The following is an 18,888-nucleotide window of genomic DNA, read 5'->3' as shown; positions in this document are numbered from 1 at the left end:
CAATGTAAACCAGTTATAAAAATGAGATTTACCAAAATTTTGCTGAAATAATTCATAAGGTACACTTTGATCTTGCAAATACAATTTATTACATGTTGAGACAGAAAAGTTGAGTTGTTCATTGTGTCCACGCTGATCATGCAGTGACAGGTGGCCTCAGTGGCTACAGATGTTAGATTTGACACTTTTAATATAACTATTCATTTGGCCATTTCACAAAAACATTTGTAAATTAAAGATATTATTTTTGATACTCCCATCAACTGCAGAGCCACCCACATATGATAAATTGGCCTAACGGACAAAAGGGACTGACAGATGTTCCAGAAATAAATGCTGCATTTCCTGACCACTGCATGTAGAATGTCAAAATAACTCATGTTTCTCTTTTTAAGACACAGTTTTGTATGCTAATGGAGCACTGAGATTAAGTGATTACGAAACAGATATGAATGCATTTATTGGAGATGATCTCTGATATACTACTTATGCAAAAGTGTAGTATATTGCAAAATATATATGGCAGTATTTACTGTTTAGAAATAGTTTATTATCCTAAGCCAGTATTACTAACAGAACATCAGACACCACCAATTTAAGTATTGCTTTGATGTTTTAATAATGGGCTTTTGGTCACTGAGGGGTCATGTATGGTATGGGTACACTGTGTATTTTTTTGAGGTGCCATATGCACACATACCATGGAAAAGGACACTAGTGTGACTGCCTCAAGGTAGAGAGATGTCACATCTGAAATACAATCAGTTGGAAGAGCAAAATTAAGGTTCTCTCTGCTACACAACAAATGTCAAACATTCTTCTGTACCAGCCCATTTGTTAAGGGGATGTATTTAAATCACTTAGGTTTCTTAATGGGCATGTTCCAATAACTGCTTCATGTAGGCAGAGGCACATGATGATTTAACATTTCAAAAATGTGTAGAAATAGATTACAGTAAAAATACAATAAACTCTCAAAAAAAAGCCTGCTGTGAAAGAAAGCCCCTTCCCAAAGTGCAGAATTCCCATAATCCAGTTATTTCCACAAGAGCGTAAGGTATGCACACAAATTATAACACATATTAAAGGCACTTTGTTGTAATAGCATTGTAGTCTCTGTGAGTCTCCACCAATTTACTAGAAGGGGATATTTAAATTCTTACATTTTACTCATTTACAAATCCCAGAAAAAAAGTTAGTTTCTTTAATGAGTCATCTTAAATGTAAATTTTTTGTGCGTAGACATGGAAAACTTTTTATATTCACTTTTTAAGCATACGTAAAAATTGAATGATAAATGGTTCAAATGTAAGTGACTTGCTTACTATTGCATGCCAAATAGCCAAAAACAGGTTCATAGATTGTCTGGCAGCATTCTTGCTCATGTTCCCTGAGTCATCTCAAATTAAGTATGTACTCCTCATCACATGCTGTATGGGTATTAATTGTTTGAGCCTGAGCTTGTGTGAATGTTTTCAGTTTAACTAAGCCTAATAAAGACCTTTCAAATTATACTCAGTTTTATGCAACACAGTTCCATTTGCAATTCACTTTCATGTCCCCTCTTTATATTTTGTTACCCCTTCCTTTCTTTTTCTCATTTCTCATTCAATCTGTTTTTCTTGTCCATCTTTATTATTCAGTCTTCATATTTTTATTTGCCTCCAACAATCTTCTCTCAAGGTCCTTCTGTGCTCCAAGATCAGATTAACTCCATAGAGGGAACTGACCGCCAGGGGGGTCACAGTGGTGGGAATAGTGGAACTGGTGGAACTGACTACCTCAAAAGGCCTGGACTAAAAAGTTTGCTAAGGTCTACAATTTTAAGGGGGCCCACCAAGACGGCATATTCACAGGGCCCAGAATTTAGTGCTACACCCCTGCTGGCAGGCTCTTGGCAGGAATATTGGTCCTTGGGTTCATGTTCCTGGGCTGTAGCAGCTCAGTGGCACTATTTTAAAATGCGAAGGTGTGGGAATTGCTATGTCTTTCCACTTTAGCAGGCCTGTCTGCTGACTGGTGCTTGTTCAGTTGCTTTTGGTAAGCACAGCTCAATATTAGGTCATGGTAACTGTTAGTGTCATCCATCTGTTGTGCATGCACATGCACCCACACTCTTCATGGTTCATTACATTGTTGGTGTCTCTGTTGATATCAACAACAGACTTTAGAAGGAGGCAGTAGGTGTGCTGGCAGGTTGAAAATGAACTATGGTAGAGAAAGGTTAAATTGTAATCCATAAAATTCAGGAAAAGTGAAAGCTTTGGGAGGGGAAAATTCCCCGGTTGTGCCTATGCAGCAGCTTTCAAATATACGTACACTGTGTAGATGAGGCCTTGTTCATATTCTTTTCACAAAACAGCATTTCCTAACACCACAAGAGGTGTGTGGAACGGATTCACCTTGGCAGTCCTCACACAAATCCATAAATTCTAACTTCCCAGTGATGTCTTTAAGATGGTGATGTGATTAAGAGCACAGGCTATTTCGAAGGATGAAAATGACATTCTTGCCATTAACACATCAGTGCAGGTGGAGCCATAGAAGGGCTGTCTTTTCAGAAGCGCGGAGAGCCTTCCTCATTCTTTGTTATCCAAGGTTATTCCCCATCTGTAAACACAATAGAGCAACAGACAGAGGATTAAGCAGGTCTACACTTTGGAGATCATGCAGATTACTACTCTTTACTTCACATGGAGGTAAGTGGTAAAACAATGTTTAAGCAAAGACCTGTTAATTCATTATTGAAAAATACATTCAGTGATTTACATGAATAAAAAGATTATTTTTGACATGTGCTATGATGCTATATTTTTGTGCTATATTTTTGACAAATGCATATGAGTATATGTATGATGTCTATATTCATTACCTAGCATTACATGTACCGAATATTGCAATGTGGATAATGCATTCCTTACATTAAATTTCAAAACAGTTTGCGAAGTAGGGACTAAAACCTGAATAATACTGTATAATAACTTTCCTGTAAATACAATTTCACATTTACCAGCATTATAAGCTTAAAATGCTGTCTTAACCAAATTATTTTCTTAATTTTGGCAAATACTTCTGCCAATCATCTAATGCTCTATCTTATGACTTTGAAGACACATAGTTTAGGGCTTGCTTTCTCATCTAACTTTTTCCCCAAAGTGTTTTTGGAGTGGTCCTCCTTTCCCCCGTAGAATACCTCAAAGCGGCTGTAGACTTTCTTCTCTTTGCGCAAACTTTCAATCCTCTTCAGCAAACTGTCCCGCTCCTGTGTATTGCTACTGGGAGCACGCTGGAACAACTTCCTGCCGTGGTACACAGTGGAAGGCTCAGTCTCCTTGCCAATCACCTTCCTGTCCGTGTCGCCCCCCTGTTTAGACTCCTCTGCCTGCTTGGCCATTTCTATTCTGTTTTTCTGGCTATTAGCAGAGATCTGTTCCAAAATGACCTTGGTGTCATCCCGGAGGTTGCTGCTGTAAAGCACATTAGAGGTGGACGACTGATATCGAGTGGGACTTTGGGGTCCCCCATGAGCCTTGGGAGCAGGCTCCTCTGACACCTCGGGGACTGTGCTCATCTGTGCATTAGTCTTTTCATCAGTAGATGCTGCCCCTGCTGCTTTTTTGTCTCCCTTTGTTCCAAGGAATCCCTTGAGTCTTTGAGTTTGCTTTTTGAGAAACTCCAAAGCCTTGCCTTCCCCATCCACTAAGTTGAGAGAGGTACTGGAACCATGTTTCTTAAGATGCTTTTCCCCAATCTCAATGCGGCCCAAGCCAGATGAGCTGTGACTGCGAGACTTCTTCAACTCACTCTTCTCAGCATCAGTGGCATCTGTGAAAACCTCTTCTCCGCAGGAGACATGACGGGAATGAGTACTCTTGAAAGGTTTCAACATTTCCTTTTTGAATGCCTTTGGCGAGGGAAATGGCTTCAGTGACTTCGTAACCTCTTTTTTCATTACATCAGTAACAGGTTTGATAGCATTTTCTGATGAAATCCTTTCTGCTGGTTCTGGTTCATATGGTTTTACTGTGACTAATGATGTTTTAGCCACTGGCACTGGTGTTTTAGTTGGTACCTCTGGCTCTAAAATGGGTTCTGCTGGTGTGATGGAAATGGCTGGCTTTTCAAGGGTTTTGTCGGGTGGAGTATCGAAAGGGTCAGGCTTTTTAGTATGGGGCTCTGGACTCCTTACAGAAGACTCAATTGCCATTCTTGAAGCCTTTTGTTTAGCTATCTGGTCTTTAAAATATGAGAGCCTGCTTTCTGGGTCACTCATCTTCCTAGAGGGGGTTGCAATGCTTGTTGTAGGTGTGGGAGTGTCCACTGGTTCTGTGACCTTGGGTTTTCCCTCTAGTGCATGTTCATTTGGATTCGCTTTACTACTTTCTATAACTTTATTGGGTTCCTCTGACTCAGGCACCTCAGCATGGGAAGTGTCTTGTATGTCCGTCATCTTTTGTTTGCGCCAATCATATGGCTCTCTTGACAGAGATCTTCTCTTCTCCAAAATCTGAGCAACAATGGAGGATGTTTTTGTGCGATCACTGTCCTCTTCATTATTGCCTGATTTCATTAGTACAGAGCTGTGCTCTTCCAGCTTGGAGGAACTGAAGATCAAGGAGGACCTCAGCCTTGAGCTTCTTAGCAACATGGGATTCACCCTGCTGCGGAAAGACTCGTGCTTGGTGAGGGTGATTTCTCTGGGATCACTGATCTCTGCATCCTCCACTTTGTCTCCTTCTGTTGTAGATGATGACCCAGAAGTGCCTAGATCCCGAGGTGGTGGTTCTTTTGGTGCCCTGGGTAGGACAGGCTTGCCAAAGCGTGGAAGCAGCTCCGGCTTAGTGGGAACCTTTGGATGATCTCTGGTGCTGAACCTGGGCACTGAGGCTTCTGGACCATATAACTTCCCTTCTGGGGGCTGGGGTGGTTCATCAAAGGCATCCGGCCCCATAGGCTGTGGTAAGCCCTCCTCTCCTGAATCCTCAATGTTGCTAAGGAAAGAGTTGATCCTCCAGCTTCGCAGGCCCTCCTTAACACTGGGGTCCTGCTGCTGCCGTTCAGAATCATCTGCACTGCAAAGCCGTTTGTTTTCTGGTGGATGCAATTGCGTGGGGGAGCTCTGGCAGGCATACGGCTGGCCAACACTTGCCCGTTTTGTATTTGTCTGACTGTACCGCCCTGCTTCTCCTAGGTTCTGTTTGATTTCTTTGGAGGAACCTGAAGATAAGTAATCCACTGCACGTGTGTAGGTGCCTGGTGGGTCCCCCTCAAGTAAGTACCCTGAGTCAGAGTACTCATCTGGCTGGTGGTAACTCTGACTCTTCATTTTGTTGTAGAGGCCTTGCCCTGATGCAGACCCTCCTCCCTGGTAAAGATGTTGCTCCTTCTGGAGATAGCTGCCGTGACTGTCCATCTCATCCAAGTTGTTCATGACACGGTTCTTCATGAACTGTCGTGCAGAAGAGTAGCTCTCAAGTGTCCCCTCTGCATAGCTATGTCTTTTGTAGGCATTGTCCTGAATCTGCCTCGAAGCTGTCATGGGCCTGGACTGGTCAATGTAAGGTCTCTCCATTCTAAATTGCTGGGCTAAGAATTTGTTATTAGCAAACTGCATATGACTGGGCTCTACGCTATGGCGAAAGGAGTCATCTCTTCTGAATTGGTGCATGTTTCGATCTGTGTCTATCCAGTCTCCAAAGGAGTACCCTGACAAATCACGGAGGGACCCTTGAGGGTGCCTGAAGGACTGGCTCCTCTTCGTGGCAAATTGGCCACTGATGAAGTTGTTACCATCCCTGGAGCCCAACGGAACCAAGGCATTCTCCATAACCAGTGGTTCAGATTGGGCGAACAGGATCCGGAACTCCTCATCAAATGTGGTGACTAGCTCCCCATGGAACAAGTGTGCAATACAGCGGTGGATCTTCTCAAAAGACCACATAAAACTGCAGGCAAAGAAACACATGAATAAATTTACAGAAATACATAAAACTGAAGTACATACAGAATAAGAAAGAGGGAACTGAAGATAGGAAAATGGAATGAGAAAATGTAATACTGATAGAGAAAGTGTAAGGAGTTAAATTACACAATGAATGAAAAATAGCACTAATTTACAAACAGTGACAAACAATAAGTTTCAAACTGTGAGGAAAATATGAATGATGATGATCAAACAGAAATAGCTTGAAATAAGGATTTGGAGACAGAAATAATGACAAAATTGTTAGTTGTTGGATATTTGAAAATGCCTGGTTTCAATATCAATTTTGAAAAAGACCCCCATCATGAATTTCTTTCTTATGCATTTCTTTCTTATTGCAAGAACTAAAGTCTGGGAAAATGTGGTAATGAGGAAAAGAAAATAGTTGTATCACTTGCAATGCAGTGCATAATTTAATAAAATACTGATGCTGTCATCATGATGTAAGATGCTAAATAGCTCTCGGACAACTATGTGCACATGCCACAATACAAAACAATTTTTAAAAATAGAATGCAAATGCAGGGCTTCTTTGACTAACTTTCCCAAATTTGTGGTACAAACTTAATTTGTGGAACAAGATCTATGATGTCACAAAGGTTGAGGTGTATGGGGAAGCCCCTTACCTGTAGTTACCACTGAGCACAGCTCTGCAGTCTGTCAACAGAAAGCGGTCCATCACCTGACCCTTGAACGACTTCCCTGTGCGGCAAAAATAGGTGGTGCCTGCGACAGTCCGGACACGCATCAACTGCAATCACAAACATCATATATGATTAGATTATACTTTATAGACAGATTTCTTTGAAATCTATTACCCATCCCACAGTTATCCTTGAGGAGTAATCTATGATTAAAAGTAAACTATGAATGATTTTAAGCCTTGGTCTTGTGTTTACGACCAAAGAAGTCTCCTCCTCCAACATCAACCGCGCCAACTCACCCCAAGTACTCCACCTAAGGTAGCTAGCTGGATAGCTAGAGGTAACGTAAGTACCGTGAAATCAGTGACTGCGAGCAATAGTAAGAAGGCAGATTTGATTATAGCTAAATTAATTCCATTATGTTGAAAGCATAGCTTAATTAATTCCATTATGTTGAACATAAAAGTGGTTTTATTGTTGGGACTTTTATATTGAAAATTTCAGACCCTAGCGAATGTTGTTGCTAGGTTCACACAGCAGGGAAAGTTACTTGCAGGTCCAATTGGTGAACTTCAATTTACGTCACAGTCAATGCAATTCGAAGGTTAACTCTAGTTCTTAAATGAGTCCTGTCAGCTTGCCTTTTTGCTTCACTGTAGTAACAAATGCTCTGCTGAAATATGATCCCAAGCCACATGTTTTGTAGCCACACCCACCCCTCCCCACTCAGAAAAGAATTCCATGCCCAGAGACGTCCCAAACACGTTTTAGAATAACAAATACAGGTAGAGGTGCACAAATATGGTGAAAGTGCGTAAAGACAAAAATTTCCAGTGCATCATAGATATGCCATAGCATGATTATTTTAGAATATTTTCAAGGTAAAAATCCTGCGTAGTACACCTTTAAATAACTATTGAGAACTGACTGTTGAATAACCAGAGTCATTTAATATGATGCATGTAAGTCACCTAAGGATCCCAACATCCTGTCCATGAATCTCTGTTTTTTACACTGTGGTCAAGACCTGGTGTTACAGTCAGAAATATCACATAATTGAATGCATTGCACCTTTTTCTGAAATTTTAAAAAATATTCAAATTTTCTTCCCAGTTTGGAATGCCTTATCATACTGTATTTGTGCTGCAATTCTCATTGCAAGTTCAGCTTTAGGAGGGCGCAGACAAGCATGTAATGTCAGTCACTGGTTCTTAATACAATGCAGTTCACACGATGAGCTTGCACAGACATAAGACACACAATGTGCTGCTCAACAGACAACCCAAATCACCAGCAGGGGTCACTGGTGCACAATGAGATGCTGCATTACATTACATTGCTGAAAACTGAAACCCTCCCATAATCCCATCCCAAGGCAACACCAGAGCCTTAACAGGATGCATCACCAAGCAACCGCTGAAACTGGGCTCTACAGTGCTCACATTTTAGGAGAATTAACTTAGGAGCACTTGTGCTCCTTGGAAAAAAATGTTAGTGTAGAGCCCTGTGAAAATGTTTTTGAAAATTGAGATTTATTTAATAAACAAAATTGAGCTTCTTTTCATTTTGTCATTCCTCTCACCCACTAGTGAGGACTGTTTTTTTGGAAGTGCAAAAACTTACATTGAACATATCTAGGTTCACTTTGCAGTTATTGACCATGGCAACAAAATGGTGGGCATTCTGTTCATCCAGCAGGATGTAGACAGGAACGTGCCGTGCAGTTGCATTCAGGAGATCTGAGAAGATGTCAACGTCTGTGAACATATCCATCACCAAGGCAATGACCTGAAACACCAATTCAGCCAGTCAGGTTTCAAACTAATATATTAGCAGCTGTCAATAACTAATCTTCTTATTTCAAAGAGCAATGTGCAAAAGACTGAGGTAACTAGCTGACAAGCATGCTACTCTTTCTACAGTTTTCAAAAACTTGGCTATCCTGCTAGCTAAATTGGGCAATGGTCACTATTTCAAAATGACCATTTAGTCTGCAAAACTGCATTAATGCTAATAAATAGGTATAAGTTTGAGTTTCAACAAACCCATGCAAAGGCCCTCGCATTGAATATACAGTAGTACTACAATTTGATAATGTACAGCATTCAAATTCAACATTAATCACATGTTGTTTACTTTTCATAAAGAATGATTACACCTGCCTTAATACATAATCATAACATTATTATAGCCATTAATAACTTTACCAAATAGCAATAGCTTTGCCAGGTTTAAGAGAACCGTTTTGTGACAGATTAATGCCCATCTCTCAAGTCCTAAATTAGATTCAGACATAAGTGAGGGTGGTTCAATTAGATCACTATTCAGTTTCACACCTAGTCCCAACAGGGTTTAACCACAGGGGCGTGACAGCAAGTTGATTCTATTTCCAAACACCCTAGCCCTACAGGAGGAGAATTCTGTGTGCAGACTGGACAGTCATTCCTTACCTGCTGAGCATTCTTGATGAGCCGACGGACATGCTCTTTGATACTTGGTGTTTCTGGGTCTGAGGGGTTGACCAGTGTTGTGACCTCTGTGGGGCCAATGAAGCCGTGAGCGAGGTTAGGCCAACCAAGGTCCAGGCCTGGTGCTTCTAGGTCAGAATGTACTGGCCAATAAGTGTCAGATGACCCATCGGCATCTGTCTCCTGGTAGGGTAGGTCTGGCTGAGAACTGCAGGTTGGAGCCTGCACTGTAGACTTGATATGTTCAATCTCTGAGTGGGACAGGAAATCAACCACACCCACTTTCTGAAGAAGCCCACAATAACCGTCCATGCCATCTTCCACTAGTGCATCGATGGCCATTCGGTACTCCTCTCGATAGTGGGGGGGCAAATAGTTGGGGTCGAGGGGGTTGTCCCCCAATGAGGAGCTCTGAGAACGATGGGCCATCACTGGACCTGGGTGGGGGGGAGGGGGGAAATTGGAGAAGGGGGAGGGGGGGTGGTCTCAATCTGGAAAACAGAAAAAGAAGCATAAGCTACAAAAGGGTGGGAAATCCCTATTATAGCCATTGTGATCTGAAAAGTGGTTGGCGGCTTATGAGCTTATGATTAGAAGATCTTAGAACCCGGATTTTCAACAGGGGGACCCCTGGGGGTCCTTGGTTGTACTGTAGGGGATCCCTGGCCAGACCTGATATGTAATGACAATACATAGATTTGGGAAAACATCAGAAAATATACAACCTAATATATATATATATATATACATATACACACACACACACACATTATATATGCATATATATATATATATATATATATATATATATATATATACTGTATATAACCCTTTTAAACTTATGGTCCCCTGGATGCCTTTGAGCTGGGGGGGGGTCCCTTGGATAAGAAAAGTTTAAAAACCCCTGTTTTAGAACACAGTTTTTAGGGTGGGTATCGAGAGCTAGTTCCAAATTGGAACTGGTTCCAAATTTCCAAGAACCAGGAATTTGTTAAGAAATGTGGATTTCAAACACACTTCGAATCCCTACAATGTATTTTCAATGGAATGCGCGATGAGTGAAATGCAAAGAATTTTAATCAACTGCCAGGACCTGTTGCGCTTACGTCTATGTCCCTGGAAACAATACTTATGCATCAACACGCCTGTAATAGGCCACACCCACACAACAGGGGGAAAACAATCCGTGGCGCTTCATATAGTTACTAGTCAGTGGATGATCAAGATTATAAAAATTCTGAAATGTTGTATGGTGGCAGGTTCAAATAACAAGCCAAGAACTCTGATTCTAAGTTTTATACCTTTCTGTGCAAAAAGACTGAGCCAATGGGGAGAAAAAAGGGGATTCAGGTCATTAGACCTGAGGGGAAAGCTGGAAAACTCTGGGATCCCGAATCAAGCCACAACTATATTTGTAGTAAATAAAACGCAGCTTTTTGCACAGGAGCATGGAAACCTTTAGATCTGGGTTCTTGTCTTTCTACAGCCCTACAAAAAATGACATTTCGGCATTTTATGATCTTGATAATGAACTGACTGCTAATAATAACTCTATGGAGCTTTACAGGTTGTTTTCCCCCGTGTGAGCGTGGCCTTCATTGTGTGATACGTTATGCACTATTTTACTTTATTACCTGAATGACCGTTTACTTTTTATGACAGCCTAAATCTGCTGAAAATAAAGGTGGTTTTGAATACAAGACCTTTTGGTTTCTTTTCCTACTCACACAATATGACAAGAATCGGAACCAGGATTCAATAAGAACTGGACTCAATAAGCAGATTCGGAATGGTAACCGGAATCGATAAAATCTAAATGATACGTAACCCTAACTTAGTTATTTTGAGACCTTCTCTAAAAATGTGTGTAGAGGGGTGTGCTGTAAATGGACTCCACATGGAAAGATCTGTGCAGCATATTGTCTATATTTGGACATTTCACATCAACTCTGGAATCTCCTTTGTGTTTCACTAGAGATGAGCTCCTTATCTTTCACTAATCTAACTTGATAAAAATTTGTTCCATATGTGCCCAGTATATATTTGACATGATGGGGCAATGGACTTGTGCTGTTATTAAGGAAATCTACTTGTACAACCAGAAGCAACTCCACCTCCCATGTGGGGATACTTCTGTTGTACACAGAAACAAGGAGCTTGTTAGTTCATATATACAGTATTTATATTATTTAAACTACAGAACAAGAAGTATGTGATTCTACATTCTGCTGATAATTATGTTTGTTATAAATGGTTATGTATAAATAGCAGATATGTAATTTAGTACAAAGGGTCATATATTAGTGTTTGAATAATTGGCACAGAAACATACATGCTAAATTATTGACAAAATAATAAACACCAACACTGCATGATTTATCCCTGACATTGCATGCATAACTGTCAGCTAATAAAAAAAATGAAAAGGGAGACAACTGAACTAACCTAGTTGACCCAGACAGTTTTTGTGTGTGTTTGAAGGATACATTACAATGGCATTACATTAGTCTAAAGCAAGAAAATACACTTAAAATAACTCCAAAGCAGCTCGTACAGCAACATTATGTTACCAGAGGATGTACCGATGAACAGATTATTATATTTAATTGAGTGCAAATTTATTTGTATCACACTTTTTCCACGCAACTTTACGCTGATCCAGCGTATATAGCTTTTATTCACAATTATAAATATCAATATCCATTTTTATATCACGTCAGTTACTTCTCTCTTTGAGCACAGCAGTCTGACGTTGAATGTGCCATAGCAAATTGGTCCAACTGAAAATAAGATCAAACATATCAGAATGATAATCAGGTAATGTACATACAACCTCAGGAAGCATAACATCACTGTACACGCTGTTTTGGAGTTACTTTTGCCTTAGTATATTTTTACTTTTTGTTTTAGACTGTGAACTTTCTAATGCCTGCATAGCAGGCATTAAAGGCCTGCAAGTCATAAGAAGTTTTGTTTTTACCAAAAATATCCTTCCTCACATGCAAAAACTGTCACACTAAAAATGTCAGAAATTCCCAGAAAATGAACTATCCTTTTAAGGCTGACACATTCCTTGCCCAACTCCTTTAAATATAGCAACTATATCTACTCCCATTCAAAATAGTCAGTTCATATGTCGTATGTTTTTTCCCCCACATTGTACCTGTGACTTTTGATTGTGAGTGTACATATGTGATTGATGTGAAATGGGTAAGGTCCAGTTGTGACTTCTTCAGGGGAAAGCATAGCTGGTCCCATTGGTCTCTATCAGTGTGCTGACAGACCCACTTTCCCAACCTGAAACCACTGTGGATAAACCTGTCCTTATCTGAGAGTCTGTGCTATCAGTGATCACACACACCAGCACAGACACACACACACACACACACACACACAGTGCAGCGTTACTAAGAGATCTGGCGGGTTGACTGAGCTGAAACTCAACTGCAGTTGCACGCACGCACAGACTTGTTACGTTTATGGGCAGAGTTGGGACTTGGCCCTGGAAGCTACAACACCCAACTGCCAACAATGATATTTCCCTCATACCTCAGAAAGCACACAACACAGAGACAGCCTGCTGCACCTCTCACTTGCATGATCCACCTCGTCCTTCCTACTGAGAGCCAAAGGACACCTTAAGCCCGGGTTTTGACTCTGACACGCCTCGTAAACAAAACCCAGGGCAATCGGGGACAAGTACGTGGACATTTACAGTATTTTCCAGAAAAATTCTAAACTCTTCCCAAATTTGATTGGATCAGTCCAGGCGTTGACCACACTGCTGGGTTCAGGGAAAGACCGGAAAGCCCTGGTAGACTTCTTAGTCACTAGCAGCAGAATACTGCACATCCCTGTACTCCCAATCTGTGGAAATGGATATGCAGAAATGTTATGTGGAAATGCAGACCTGGTTTTGTCTACATTGACTAGCTTCATTGTATTCTTGGTGTACCACAATATTTAAACTTCTAGAGAGAGAGAGGAAGCTCTGCAAATGTCTATCTGGTTATTATACACTGCTTTAATGGAGTCTGTTATGGCCCCTGACATCAGCGTGCCAGCACAGACACTGCTCATTGGATAAGAAACATTAGGTATTTGAAGAAGTCGGCCACCTTTACCCTGGGACTTAAATTCCTAAATTCCACACAGATAAAGAGAGTTTCACTGCAAGAGTAACTGCCTCAAAAATATAGGCGATACACAATAACATGACTTATTACACTTCGTTTCCTAAAGCGTTATAAATGAACAAGCACATTGGACCACAATGTAACAATACATTTTGTCATTATATCACAGTCAGTTTTATTCTCTTTGTATCACCCCTTCACAGATCAATCTTCAGTGTCATGTCCTCATGGATCAATCCCCCATAGATAAATCACTCTTTCAAAATGTAAAGGTGTCTGCTTCCTTCCTTTTTCCAGGACCATGATAACAATAGTTAGATAATATTCACTGAATTATCAGGCTATTGTCGGAGCAAAAGGTTTCTTGAGTTAAGATTAACTCCACAGATGTTCACAGAAGCCCAGCCAAGCAGTTTAGGTTAGAACTGATCAACACCATATCTCCTGGGATATTGAATGCATAACAATATTGAATCTCCTAATCTCTAGTGATAACCACCATTGTTCCATCACCTTCACTCTCTGCTTTACAAAAGCAGTGGCATACTGCCCATTGATGCCTGACACTGTACTTTGACTTCAAGGTAGATTCCATCACAGCTTCTTTATCCCACAGGGCTTGACATGTGAGCACAGAAACCAGTCATCCAGGATTCAAATCCCCCATTAGGGGCATGGAAATGTAACTTTGGGGTACCCTCAATGGCTCTGGTTGAGAACTTGCTAAGCACATGCTAAGCACATAAATCATGCAATTAAATAAAAGAAATGTGTGTCTGTTTATATACATCGCCGTGGTAGCAGTTTGAGGAAAGGAACATGCGTGCCACATTGTTGCTACATGCTGCTTTTTGTTTCTGTGCAGGACGTAAAGTCCTCACTTGTTCGGCTTGGTGACATAGAGGCAACGGTAACCAGCACAGTCTGTGACAGGGTGTACAGACGTAATTCATGGAACCTCTCCTTCTGCAACCCTATGACCTAACGACCGGACCCTCAAGACTAAACTGGGCCTAGTTCTAATTCCCACCAAAAGTGACAAAGAGCAGCGGCACGGACAATGGTGGAAGAATAGCTCGGGATTTCAGTGAATGCAATGCCCACATGATGCAAGATCGAAAATTTGGGATGAGGCTGGATTGTGAACTCTTGATCACTTGGACCAGAGCTTGAACTCCTGTTAACTAAATTTTAACAGTAAATGGGTTGCTGTTCCTTCATAATAAAATTAATTATAAGGACACCTTAAGAATCCAGCATGAAAAAAATTAATGCTTCGTTCTTATTTACAGATGATCATTTTCAGTCACCTCTGAAATCTACTGACTAGATGCATATGATGGCTGACTTCACAATTCAACAGCTATTTCCAATGGTGTGATTAGTCAGATGTTCATATTTGTATGGGGAGGGCAGTCCACAAATTGCTTGCGTGCTCCTCTGAACTTTTCAATCTGCAAGCATTTCCACATTATGTTAAAATATGTATTAGTCTGGTACACACCTAAGGGCACAGTTTACATATTAGTCATTTCCACGGCTGGATATTTGCTGAAACAATTCCGATTAAGTACTCTGCTCAAGGGTACAACAGTAGCACCCCACCCTAGATTCAAACCTCCAAACTTTAACAAACAGGTCAAGGTTCCTGCCCACTGTTGACAACCACTGTTTTGCATTACCCTACTCTCCTACCTGAGAAACACTGATTTCAGTTCTGTACAAGGTACAGAACATAGTCAGCCCATGGGGAAGAAATCGCAGACAGAATCTACCTTTAATGTAACCATTCGCTTAAATTGAAAGAATTTTAAAATATTTTTTATTGTGCTCACAAATTATCACCATTACCCCCACACCCTGTTCAAAGTGAGTTGTGGGTGAAGCAAATACATGTAGCCTATTTGATGCATCTGCTTGCATGCCAGTGACTACACCAGAGTCCACATAGCACAACAGGAGGGCTAGCACCATTCAGAGGCATAGCTGACGACAAGTAGCCTATCTGCAGGCGCCTGGTGTGTTGTCACCCTTCCTCATCTCCTCGGTCCTCACATGGCCCGGAAATTGATTACGTTCCACCATCTTTTAAAAATGGTCCAATTCATTAAATGCTCCTTCAAGAAGCAAGGAGCAAGGAGGCTCCCAGAGGATGCTTCAGTGAGAATACAGCAACCTTAGCGGAAGTCTTTTTTTCAGAATTTGTGACATACAAATGATCCATCTGTGGATCCACCTCTCCACATCTACCATGTCTGTAATTGACATTGCTTCAAACTAACACTTGACTGAGCAAGGATGTTTTCATTTTCCTCATATATGTTGCCTTTATTCCACCATCCTCATATCACACCTACATCCTCCAGTGGATGGAGCGAAGGAGCAAGGAAAGGATGCAAGAAAGAAACACAGGGAGTGAAACTAAGCAATTTTAATGAACCCAGCACCCTTCCAAACTATTGGATATGCTTGTTGAGTGCACTGGATGGGGAAGTTGTTAAGTAGCTGAAATGTTCTATAAATGTTGTATATTAAAACCCCCAGATGATATACTTATTTCCAGGTTTTCACCAAGTACATTTGGGAGCATACTTTTCAGGAACTAAACAAACATTTTGGTCCCATAATTATGACGCACAGCTTCGATTTAAAAAGGAGGTGCAGCTTTATTGACGTATATCCTTCAACAACGACACGTGAGCAAGGGAGGGATGTCTTATGGCACTTTGACAGTGTGGTTGGAAAATAGTATGGAGGATATTTTTTTTGGCATAATACATGTCACGCACTAAACACTATGCAGTAAACAGTACACAGTATAGTAGTACACAGGGCGGAATATTGGGTTTTGATTCGAACACAGCCTAAAACAGTAGTAACCTGAGGAACCAGATTAGACCCACGCTGCTCCTCATGGGACAAATCCAGTGGTGTTCTGCCACTGCACATGGTCATAATCGGATTGCGGGCTAGGAGAAGCTGGAACCCTGGATGCCTGAGCTACAGGGACAAGTCAGCAGTCACTCAGGACTGAACTTTTTTGTTTTTCAAGAGTTAAATGCCTACCCATTTAAAACGGATTACCCCTCAACAGCTGAGTTACACTGCCTTTGTTGGCGTCTATGTACAGCTGTTCCCTTTACATAATGTTAATTAAAACAAAGAGAGGAGGTTAAACAGTTTGTATGATATCAAAGAGGGAACAGCTGTACATAGATGCCAACAAAGGCAGCGATTGTTAACAAGCAGAAAAGAAATCAGGTGCCAATGTATGAACATTATTCAAATGCATTGTCCATCCTGCAAAGCAAGTCGTTTCAGGATAATTATTAAATAAAGTTTTCTCCATTGCCAAAAGCCTACAAACAGGATGGGACTATTATAAAAAAAATGAGTAGGTTGCTGTGACAACCACTGTTTGTTTTTGAAACACTAGTCTATTATGCTAAGGAGCAAAGGTTGCATTGTCAGCATTGTCTTCTACAGGAAACTATAGCACAGGGACAGTATAAAGCATTCAAAAAGATTCCATATACAGTGCATTAGGCATACTAAATACTGTAGCACATACCTATCAGATATGCGTTCATACCCTGCCTTTCCTCATTTGTTTTCTGATTTTGGTGGGGAAATTAGACCATGGGTATCCTCATTCTTTGACAGATGTACAGTGCTCTCATTTTCAATTTACAAAATACCGCTCTGCCTTTAGCAGTCTCTGTCACCACCTGGGGCCTGAACTGGTCTGACGGAACAATGCTGTTGGCATCTGAAGGTACAGATCTATACTGACGTCTCCAGTCATATTCAAAATGCTCCTGAACTGGTTTGCACACCATGGCAACCAGGCAGGTTTAGTTTTCAGATCTGGCTTGGCTCGAAATAAATTATGAGATTCTGCAGTTTGGAACTTGCGAGCTTCATCCCTTCCCCCATTGCTAACCATCACCACAAACTCACAAGTAGAACAATGTATATTTTTGCATTTAAGCCTGCTTTAATTTATGTGTTTGTGTTTATTGGTATATTAAACGTGAGACCACAATAATGATAATAACCCTAAAGGAGATATTTTTGCTTAGTTTTGTTTTATCTATACGTTTGTTCACTGCTGCTGCTGCTCATATTTTGCTTTGTAAATTTCCATTACTAATGCTTTGGAGATGGTTGGTGCATGACTGCGCATGTGTGCAAGTCAGTGTGAACCCCCTTCAAATAATAATAATCCATCCCCTGCTAATGATTTGATCATCCATGACAACAATCTGAATTTGGTGATTTGTGTTGTATATGCTCTTCTGTCTTGTCAGAGACATGTCACCTGCTATAATGTTATTTTACCGAAAACCTGATGCATGCCACCTCATTCAGAACTACTGCTCATCCGGTCTGAAATAGAGATTTGCATTCTTAGTTCTGATAGTAGTGGTGCTTTAATGGTTCTCCCAGGCTTCTCCTCTGACAAACTGTATAAAGCCTGACAAATGTATGATCTTATTTCATTTTTGTTACATACATCTAATAGGAGCTCAGTAGTATTTAAGCATTATGTAAGTGCACAGTGTAAACACAGGAATATTACTGCACGTAACTAAAATTAACACAAAGTATACTTGGCTGTACAAGAGTGTATAAAAATTGTTGCAGCCCAATCAAGCAATTTTCTTTGGTTTCTGTTTCTATTTAAAGAACCGTTCAAAACTTTCATTAAATTGAGAGAGAAGTGGCACCAAGATTAATGAAACAAAGTCTGAATGTTCCCTGTGTGTATAGACAGCCAGGTCTACCTCTCACTCACCTCCACTCACACACACTCGCACACATGCACACGCACATACACACACAAATGCAATCCAAAGCTGTCTCTCTCATACAGGCCTCAACCTTGCAGATGTACCATGGCATGCAGAGAGACAAAGCCTACACTCATTGCAAGTCTTAACAATCAAATGTACAGAAGCCAGTACACACAAACTCTAAATATGGACATAGCCTACATCCAATGTTCCTTAACCTTTTCCACAAACCTTGTTACTGCCAGAAAATGCTTCAGAAACCAAGCGTTTTATATGCATAAAATCTCTCTAAAATACTTAAGAGACTATAAAATAATACTTTAATAAACCACATCTTAAAAATCTCCTTACTTTTAAATCTGAGAGAGGAAGAGCATGTCCCAGCTAAGAAAACATCCTTAAAGGGTCGCAACAAGAACAAGGTAAAACTCTGGGATGATGTGTAAAAACTAAATGGGCTAGAAAATCTATCACATTACTCTGTCATTATCAACTGAAAATATCTGAATAGCAGTATTGACGATTATTTTGGTCATAACCGCGCTGATACCACCGCACGTTTGGATTTATACTTGTAGTAAATATACAGGCCTATATAAAGACGAATATCATACTGTGAATGCAAAGTTACAACACTACGCCATAGTATTCAGGCAGAAAAAGCCTTGCGCCATTTCTAATTGTAAAAGTTTTTATCTGAGGTGCAACATCGAAGCTGCCACTTATTTAATGACTTCATTCATTAAACCATTGCGGCACAAAAATGACATTATGATGACGTATTTTGTACAAATGTACTCTCATTTTCTCCATCCCGGACCAGCACAATTATATTAATTAACAGGGTCTTTTAATTAAACT

The 18,888-nt window shown here is 40.6% G+C and overlaps 1 protein-coding gene across 1 annotated transcript; it reads right to left on the bottom strand.

Annotated features, from left to right (window-relative positions):
- Nucleotides 1–65: 65 nt before the first annotated feature.
- fam83hb (family with sequence similarity 83 member Hb) lies at nucleotides 66–9,554 on the bottom strand. The gene is made up of 5 exons (XM_035431434.1): nucleotides 9,078–9,554; nucleotides 8,251–8,415; nucleotides 6,610–6,734; nucleotides 3,194–5,945; nucleotides 66–2,610 (listed from the first exon to the last, which is right to left on the bottom strand). Exons 1-5 carry the CDS (start codon nucleotides 9,522–9,524, stop codon nucleotides 2,590–2,592), a joined length of 3,510 nt encoding a protein of 1,169 aa, XP_035287325.1. The 5' UTR covers nucleotides 9,525–9,554; the 3' UTR covers nucleotides 66–2,589.
- Between the last annotated feature and the right edge of the window lie 9,334 nt (nucleotides 9,555–18,888).

The sequence above is a fragment of the Anguilla anguilla genome, chromosome 8 (assembly GCF_013347855.1).
Source record: "Anguilla anguilla isolate fAngAng1 chromosome 8, fAngAng1.pri, whole genome shotgun sequence".
NCBI classification, from domain to species: Eukaryota; Metazoa; Chordata; class Actinopteri; order Anguilliformes; family Anguillidae; genus Anguilla; species Anguilla anguilla.
The sequence above is the reverse complement of the archived record's forward strand: the minus strand, read 5'-3'. Positions and strand labels throughout refer to the sequence as shown.

Bases quoted from the DNA above. Each gene is read 5' to 3' on its own strand.
- fam83hb (XM_035431434.1), bottom strand. From the start codon at position 9,524: ATGGCCCATCGTTCTCAGAGCTCCTCATTGGGGGACAACCCCCTCGAC. The intron at 6,735-8,250 runs GTAAGTTTTTGC...TTGTGATTGCAG, and splicing joins TGAACCTAGATATGTTCAAT to TTGATGCGTGTCCGGACTGT. The intron at 2,611-3,193 runs GTATTCTACGGG...TTGTGTTTACAG, and splicing joins AAGTCTACAGCCGCTTTGAG to ATGGGGAATAACCTTGGATA.